Source organism: Eimeria tenella, genomic scaffold (genome assembly GCF_000499545.2).
Source record: "Eimeria tenella Houghton genomic scaffold, Eth_scaff3, whole genome shotgun sequence".
In the NCBI taxonomy this organism is placed as follows: domain Eukaryota; phylum Apicomplexa; class Conoidasida; order Eucoccidiorida; family Eimeriidae; genus Eimeria; species Eimeria tenella.
The window spans coordinates 1,027,042-1,035,711 of NW_013542870.1; the positions used below are offsets into that span (position 1 = coordinate 1,027,042).

General features: G+C 48.7%; 2 protein-coding genes across 2 annotated transcripts in view; one reads left to right on the forward strand and one right to left on the reverse strand.

Annotated features, from left to right (window-relative positions):
• Positions 1-1,963, reverse strand: part of ETH_00020090 (sec 13, putative) — a gene marked incomplete at both ends in the record, with an annotated part of 2,391 nt that extends 428 nt beyond the window's left edge. Inside the window, 3 exons of the mRNA XM_013375877.1 lie at positions 126-533; positions 982-1,215; positions 1,772-1,963. Of these exons, the coding sequence (XP_013231331.1) occupies positions 126-533; positions 982-1,215; positions 1,772-1,963 (834 nt within the window). The remainder of the gene's footprint in view (positions 1-125; positions 534-981; positions 1,216-1,771) is intronic.
• An 843-nt stretch (positions 1,964-2,806) lies between these two features.
• Positions 2,807-8,670, forward strand: part of ETH_00020095 (26S protease regulatory subunit 8, putative) — a gene marked incomplete at both ends in the record, with an annotated part of 9,851 nt that continues 3,987 nt past the window's right edge. The window contains 8 exons of the mRNA XM_013375878.1: positions 2,807-3,038; positions 3,285-3,382; positions 4,068-4,355; positions 4,531-4,845; positions 5,642-5,740; positions 6,097-6,207; positions 6,767-6,853; positions 7,499-7,542. Coding sequence (XP_013231332.1) covers positions 2,807-3,038; positions 3,285-3,382; positions 4,068-4,355; positions 4,531-4,845; positions 5,642-5,740; positions 6,097-6,207; positions 6,767-6,853; positions 7,499-7,542 — 1,274 coding nt within the window. The remainder of the gene's footprint in view (positions 3,039-3,284; positions 3,383-4,067; positions 4,356-4,530; positions 4,846-5,641; positions 5,741-6,096; positions 6,208-6,766; positions 6,854-7,498; positions 7,543-8,670) is intronic.

Sequence of the window (8,670 nt, forward strand, 5' to 3'; positions counted from 1 at the left end):
TGCTGCTGCTGCTGCTGCTGCATGGGCGGCTGCTGCCCCGGCTGCATCTGGGTGAGGGCCTGCTGCTGCTGCATCTGCGCCGCCTGCTGCTGCGTCTGCGGGGGCGGCTGCTTCTGCTGCTGCACCTGCTGCTGCTGCTGCTGCTGCAGCGCGGCCTTCTCTGCCAAGTCCGTGACCAGTTCCCAGCTGCCGTGCACATTTTCCTTCAGCAGTAAAACAGCAGAGTCGCCGCATGCAGCAGCTAATAAAGTCCCGCTGCTGCTCCAGGAGACTCTCCAGACGGGAGCGTCGAAGACGAGGGTCTGCAGCAGCCGCCACTTGTACTGCTGCGGCTGCTGCTGCTGCTGCTGCTGCTGCTGCTGCGGGGCGGGGGGCTCGCCCAGCCAGAGCTTCACAGTCTTGTCTTCGCTGCAGGAAGCCAGCAGCAAAGCCCCCGGCAGCAGCACAGCAGCAGCACCTTGCGGCCTGAAGGCCACATCTCTTACCCAGTCCGAGTGCTGCTCGCCCTCCATTGGCGGCAGCTCCGTGCACTGCTGCAGCCCCACACGCATGCACGCACAGCCCCCAAACGCATGCATTCTTGCATGCATGCATGCATGCATGCATGCGGCCTTGCATGCATTCATGCATGCAAGGAACCGCACACGCCTGCAGGCCAGCTGCAGCCAACTAGGCAGACGCACAGCCATCCACGCAACCATGCATGCACACCAGCTAGGCAAAACCCAAACATGCATGCATGCATGCGCGCATGCATGCATGCATTCATGCATGCATGCATGCGTCCTTGCATGCATGCACGCATGCATGCAATGGACCACAAATGGCCTTCTGTTCTACTCAGGAAAAGCTAAAATTACACTCCACCAGGTGTATCTACCGGAAGGCATGCCCCCGCACGCATGCAAAACGCCAACAAAATACAGCAGCAGCAGCAGCAGCAGCAGTGCAGCAGCAGCAGCAGCAGCAGCGGGAGCTCACCTTTGAAGAGTCGACCTCCCAGAGGCGGACGCGGTTGTCGCTGCTGCCTGCTGCCAGCAGCAGCCCCGCGGCCTCCGGCGCAAAGGCCAAAGCATTCACGGAAGCCAAATGGTCTTCGTTGGAATAAACTGCAGCAAAACCTCCAGAGCCTTCTTGCTGCTGCCACAGCACAACTCTTCTGTCGTAGCCGCAGGAGCCCAGCAGCTGCCCGAAGCGGGGGTGAGCCCAGCAGACCTGCGCAGCAGCAGCTTCCGCAATTCAACTTTTGCAAATTTGCAAAAGATTGCGAAAAAAGCTTTAAAAAGAAATTAAACATTACTGAATTGTTATATCATTATTAAGTACCATTTCGGGGGGGAAGGGGGCACAAATTCGAGAAAAAACCAGAAAAATCGACAAAAGTTGGCGCAACTTGCATGCAAAGTGCAGATGAAATGAAGACAAAAACGAACGACTCGAGAAAAAAGCTCAAAATTCCCGACAGATCTGACTAAATTCGAACGCAGAATGCAGAGTGTTCTCCTGCTGCTTCTGCTACTGCTGCTGCTGCTCGTGCTGCACTTGAAAGCCTAAAAATGTGCTCGGGAGAGCAGGCGGGGCGTCGCCGGGAATTTGCAAGAAGAGGAATACGAGCGATCTTCCTCTTTTTTGCCTCTGCTGCATGCGCTGCTGCATGCACAGTGTTGTGTTGCTGATTAAAAACGACAATTAGTGGCGTCTCAGCGTGAGATTCGCCGCGGAGCAGCTTCCGAGGAAGCTGCTTGCTGCTGCAGCTGCTGCTGCAACTCACCTGCCAGACAGGCCCGCTGTGGCCGTGCAGCTCCTGCAAAAACTGAGCGCCTCTAGAGTCCCCCGAAACTTCCCAAAGACGAATGGACTCGTCGCTGCTGGCGGTGGCGACTTTGGTGCCGTACAAGTCGAAGGAAATGGCGTGCAGCGGGCCGCCGTGGAAGGTCTCGAAATGGGAAGCGAGCTGCGTCATGCTGCCGATCTCGGGGAAAATCGAGAAGAAAAAGACCAGTTTATTCCAATTATCCAATTTAAAACCAGCTTACTGCATGAATTCCAGACCAACTGACCGCGCCGATCATGCCATGGGCGGTTCATAACTCACCATGAAGACACCCGAAACAGAGGCCGACTGCCCGTCGCCGCCGCCTCCCACGAAGCGGAAATAACTCACTTTTCAGGTTTTGTTCTTTTTAAATTGCATTTCTTTTTCGAGGTCCATTCGCAAACAAAACAGAGGCCAGCGGCGGGCCGGGCGGCGCTACTCTCTGCGACACAGCCTCTGTGCTTCATACATGCAATAGGCACGCATTGGGGCTCTCCTTGGACGAAAGCGGCTTTCGCCTCCAGTGAGTCGCACATTAAGTGGAATTTATTTCGTTTTTTCCTCGAAAGAAAGCGAACAACACTTGCACGTTCTTCGGTGGCGGCGCATGGCCGGCGTTCAGCTTCTGCACATCCGCCGCAGCTCTCTGGGCAGCCGCCAGCTCTCCCGCTCCCCTTTTTCGCAGTTTCTTAAGAGTTTTCTTTCCTTTTTTGGCCCAAAGACTCGACTTTGACCCTCCGCAGCGCCAGTTTCAGCAGCCCCAGCTGCCCGTGTCTGCTGCAGTCGGCCTGGCCGCGGTTTGCTACACCCAGCGATCCGCCCGCTGTGCGCAGCCGCAGCGGCTTCTGCGCCTGCGGGGGCCCCTGAAGTGACCAGTGGTCCATTTCTGCTGCAGTGGTCCTTCCTGTGCATGCAGCTGCATGCGCGCGGAGGCAGCCCCGAACTGCTGCTGCTGCTCCCTTAGCCTCTGTGTCAGCACCTTTTGCCGGAATGAGCGTCGACGTCGCAGTGCAGCAGCCTGCAGCAGCAGCAGCAGCCACGAAGGCTGCTGCTGCTGCTGCTGGCGACGCCGCGCAGCAAAGCAGCAGCAGCAACAGCAGCAGCGGCGAGGGACTTCGCCGCTATTTAGAGTCAAAAGTCGAGCAGCTCGAAAGAACAATTGCGGAGAAGACTCAAAACAAACAAAGACTTGAGGCCCAGAGAAACGAATTCAACGCAAAGGGTCAGCTTGCTGCTGCTGCTGCTGCTGCGTGGCGTTCGCTGCTGCGGTTGACTGTGCAGCAGCTGCTCATTTGCTGCTGCTGCTGCTGCTGCTGAGGACTGCAGCAGCACCGCGGTTGGCTGTTGCAGCTCAACTCCAGGGCTTAGGGCTTAGGGTTTAGGGTTTAGGGGCTGAGTTGCCGCGGGGACTGCTGGAGGACCGTTATCGCTGCTGCTGCTGCTGCTTCTGCTGCTGCTGCTGCTGCAGTGCGGGAGCTGCGGGAGGAAATCCAGCTGCTGCTGGAGCCGGGCTCTTATGTGGGGGAAGTGGTGAAGGTAATGGGCCGCGACAAAGTTTTGGTCAAAGTGAGATTTATTTTATTTTATTTATTTTATTTTTTTACTTTATTATTTGATTTATTTTATTTGATTTATTTTGTTTTATTTTATTGTTCTTTCGTTTCGTTTTCGTTCAACTCTTTTTGCTGTCTTTCCCGTTTCTTCCGCTGCCTCTTTTTGTCTTTCTTTTGTTTTCTTTTTACCGTTTTCTTTTTTGTTGATTTTTTATCTTTTTATTCTTTTCTGTTTTGATTGCTTTTGATTTTACCTTTTTTCTTCTTTTTGCTTTTGAAGAGCTTCGCTTTCGTCTTCTTCTCTTTGCTGCTGCTGCTGCTGCTGCACTCCCCTCCCAGTCAAAACCCGAATCTAGGTTTTCAGATTCCTGCTGCTGCTGTTGCTGCTACTACTACTAACACCACTACTTCCACCACCCCCACTGCTGCTGCTGCTGCTCCTCCTACAACTACCACTGCTGCTGCTGCTGCCACCACAACTACCACTGCTGCTGCTGCTGCTGCTGCCCCTCCGACCACTCCTGCTGCTGCTGCTGCCCCTCCGACCACTCCTGCTGCTGCTGCTGCCCCTTCCACCGCCCCTGCTGCTGCTGCTCCTCCCACCACTTCACCGCCGCACCCCCCACGCCCACCCCCCCGCCGCGCTGCCGCTGCTGCCGCTGCTGCCGCTGCTGCTGCTGCTGCTGCTGCTGCTGCAGGTGACCCCCGAGGGCAAGTACGTGGTGGAGGTCTCGAAGAGCGTGGACCTGGCGCAGTGCACGCCGAACTCGCGCGTGGCGCTGCTGAACGACTGCTACCGGCTGCATGCAGTGCTGCCTTCGAAGGTGGACCCGCTGGTGTCTCTGATGAAAGTGGAAAAAGTTCCCGACAGCACTTACGAGATGGTCGGCGGCCTCGAGCAGCAAATCAAGGAGGTCAAGGAGGTCATCGAGCTCCCCATCAAGCACCCCGAACTCTTCGAGTCCCTCGGCATTTCCCAGCCCAAGGTCTCCCGCTGCTGCTGCTGCTGCTGCTGCTGCTGGGGGCGGCGGGGGTGGTCGTGGGGTGCTGCTGCTGCGGGGCGGCGGCGGGGCGGGTGGTGCTGCTGCTGCCAGGTGTGTGGCGGCGCCGCTGCCGCCGGGTGTGACGCTGCTGCTGCTGCTGCTGCTGCTGCTGCTGCAGGGCGTGCTGCTGTACGGGCCGCCCGGGACGGGGAAGACGCTGCTGGCGCGGGCGGTGGCCCACCACACGGACTGCACCTTCATCCGCGTCTCGGGGGGCGAGCTGGTGCAGAAGTACATCGGGGAGGGCTCGCGGATGGTGCGGGAACTCTTCGTGATGGCGCGGCAGCACGCGCCTTCGATAATTTTTATGGACGAGATCGACTCGATAGGCTCGCAGCGCACGGAGGGCGAGCACGGCGACTCCGAGGTGCAGCGCACCATGATGGAGCTGCTCAACCAGCTCGACGGGTTCGAAAGCACCAAGAACATCAAGGTCCTGAGCCGCGACAGTTTGAATTTTAGTGTTTTTCGTTCTTTTTCGTTCAAGTGTTCGGGCTCAGGCCCTGTGGCGGCGCGGATCGCGGCGCGGAACCCGCAGCAGCAGCAGCGGCGGAAACGCGCAGCAGCAGCGCCAGCTGCAGCACTCCAGGATTCGTTCCCAGGATTCTGCACTTTTGCTGCTGCGAAAAAAGAGGACTTGTGGCGGCAGCGTTTTGGGCCCCGGAGCCCGATTTGTGCAAAGTTTGAACGTTTTCTTCTTCGGCGTTGATGCATCCGAAAATGCATGCACATGGGTGGCTTTTGCTGCTCTTTCACAAGATTTATTCAATTCGCTTTAGTCAACTCCACACCTTTTGCTTCTGCTGTTTGGAGAAGATGTTTAAATGAGTTTCATTCGTTTGCGGGCCAAGTGGCTGCCAGCAGGCTGCGTGACAGTGCATGTGCGCAGAATTTGAATATGTGCATTTATGCACCATTGTACTTATTTATGCATTTATCTACCATTTTAATGTTGTATATATATACTTTATGCATGTATTATCTATTTTTACATGCATTTCCATCCATACTGCACACATAAACGTATATTATGCAATGCACAAACGCATGTTTGCAGAATTTGTTTCTCTTTTGCTGCTGATTTCGGAGCTCATTTGAGGCGATCTTTGAATGCCTTTTTGTTTTTACTTTGCCAAGTTTTGGCTGCCGCTTAATTAGACAAAGACTCCGGGGCATGGGAAGGGGGGAGCTGAATATATTAGCGGCTGCTGCTGCTGCTGCTGCTGCAGGTGATTATGTGCACGAATAGAATTGACATTTTGGACGAAGCGCTTTTGAGGCCAGGCCGAATTGACCGGAAGATTGAATTTCCCCAGCCGAACCTGGAGGTGGGCACTTGCAGCAGCAGAAATCTTGAATTTCTTTTCAATTTTTTGCCTGTTTGATGTATTTAAAGCTCTTGCATGTCTTCCTTCTTCTTATTTAAAGAAATACATTTCAAAATGCCCGGAAAGATCCTTAAATTGCTTCAAATAAGTACTTGCTGCTTCGCGCTTGAGCCATTTTGCTGCTGCAGCGCAGGTTTCTCGACGCATGCAGAGCAGCAGCAGCAGGAATTTGCGTTTCTGGCTGCCAAAACGGACATATTTTGGATGCAAATAAATAAATTTTGAAATATTTTGCAATTAAAAGAATTTATTTGCAAATATTCTGCAAGAAAGCTGCGTATTCTGCTGCTTTCCAGGCCCGCACTGAAATCCTCAAGATCCACAGCCGCAAGATGAATCTCGTGAGGGGAATAGACCTCAAGAAGATTGCCCAGGAGACGAACGGCGCATCTGGTGCAGAAGCCAAGGTGCCTGTTGTCTAGGGTTTAGGGTTTAGGGTTTAGGGTTTAGGGTTAGGGTTTGGGGCTTGGGGGCCGCGGCTGCGCGTCAGCACTCAGCGACGAACGCGCAACTCTTCATGGAAAGCCTCAGGAAGTTTGCTGATCTGCACCCGAGGGTCTGGAGTCTAGGGTTTGGGGTTTAGGGTTTAGGGTTCAGGGTTTAGGGTTTAGAGTTTAGGGTTTAGGGTTTGCTGCGTGTTCTGAACTTCATTTGTGTGCTCCCGGCTGCCAGTGCTGTGACAGGCAAATAGCGGAATGAACAGAAAGGGAAATAAAACTTCAATAAAGAAACTTTTTTCTTTAATTACTTTATTTTAAAAACAGTTTTATTTTTATTATTTTCCTTTTTTATTTTTCCTTTTCTTGAAAAGGGTGCTTGTTGTTCGCGTGCGTTTCTGAATTGAACTGGTCCATTCACACCGTTTCGCTCCTTCTTGATTGGCCATTTACAACTTGTTTTCATTTATTTATTTATTATTTATTTATTTATTATTTATTTATTTGTCTGTTTGTTTATTTCCATCAGGCTGTTTGCACGGAGGCGGGGATGTTCGCCTTGCGCGAGAGGCGAATGCATGTGACGCAAGAAGACTTTGAAATGGCGGTGGCGAAGGTTTGTTTTTTTTTTATTTTTGAACAATTAATTGATAAAATTAATTAAATTAATTAATTATTTGTTTCAATTAATTAAATTAGTTAAATTAATTGAATTAATTGAGTCAATTGTATCAATTGAATTCAATTCGTCTTTTTGAATTTGAAAACTGCCGAAGGCAAGCTCGCGTTACTTCGACTGTCTTTAAATGTTTTCCACTTTTGCCATTTGAATTATTTTTCTTTTTCATTTGTTTTTTACTTTTATTTTATTTTATTTTTTGGTTTTTATTTTTAATGTCTTATATTTATTTGTTTCTTTCTTTTTGTCGTTTTGCCTTTTTGCTGCTGCTGAGATTTAATTGTTTTGGCTTTGAGCGCTCTTGGCGTTTCCTTTTGCTTTTTTGCCTTTTCATTACGATTTATTTATTTTATTTTTTTGTTTTTATTCGTTTCTGCAGCAGTTTTTAATTTCTGATTATTTTGTTTTAACTTTCTTGTTGTCTTTGAACTTGTCTGTAATCCTTTCTTTTTCGTTTTGTTTTTCATATTTCCTTCTTTTTTATTATTTTAAATTTATTTTATTTTTAAGTAGATAAAATGATTTATTTATCTCATTTTTTAAATAAAGTAAAATAATTGTGTTTCTCCAATTGCATTTCAGGTGATGAAGAAAGAAGCCGAGAGAAATATGTCTTTGCGCAAACTGTGGAAATGAAGAAAAAGAAATAAGACAAAAAGTAATAAAAAACAAAAAGGAATTAAAAGACAAAAAAAATAAAAGGACAAAAAGAATAAAAACGAAAAAGAACAGACAAAAAGAATAAAAAGACAAAAGGAATAAAAAGACAAACAGCAAACATTAACTCTTTAAGCAGAGTCGCCGCGTCTCACAGCTTCTGCCGCTAGACGAGGCTGCAACAGCAGCAGCAGCAGCAGCAGCTGCTGCTGCTGCTACCTTTTAGATTTAAATAAAAGCCCAAGGCACTTTGTGCCGCCTCTGCAGCAACAGACCCCATTATATTTTCCGGAGCAATTTCTCTTCCTTGTTTATTCAAAAAAATAAAATTAAATAATTCTAATTAATTATTTGATTTTATTTGTTTTAAATAGTTAAAACTAAATATAAAAGAATGAAACAAAAGAAAACGGGCAAAATTCAAATCCACCACTCCATACAGTTTAGGAGAGCAGCAGCAAATGGGCAGTTTGCAGTTTCTTTCTATTTTCCTTGTGTGTTTATTTTAATTATTTATTTTAATTATTTACTTGTATTCATTAAAACTAATTTTGTTCGTTTATTTATTATTTATTGAAACTAATTTGCTCCTCAGTTCATCGGTGCTGCGTCTCGTGCTCTGGCTTCTGCTTTCTTGTTGCTTTCCCGTTTGTTTTTTTGTTCTCCTTTTTTGAATTTTTTGTTTCTTTCGTTTCAATTTGCTTATTTCTTTGTTGTAAATTGTTATTAATTTATTTTCTTCTTTTAATTAATATTAGAAGCGTCTGCCGGTTGTAGCGGTTTGTGCGCCTTTACAACTTAGACTGTTGGGGTGTATGTACACCCGAAACAAAGGCAATCCTTGCTGCTTCCTTCAACGCTTTCCTCTCTTTATTTCCCTTGAGGAATTAAAATTTAATTTTTAATTTAATCTTTCTTTCATATTGCTGCTGCAGCGCAGCTTAAACGAAAGAAAAGTGGCAAAAAATTGCAGCGGAAAAGAAAAAGAACTGTCGCGAGCCTTCTGCGATTCTGCTGCAAAAAATTAACCCTGAGGGACTCCATGCCCACCTCTCGTTGCACAAAATCAAAATAAATTACTTCAAAATAAAAAAATA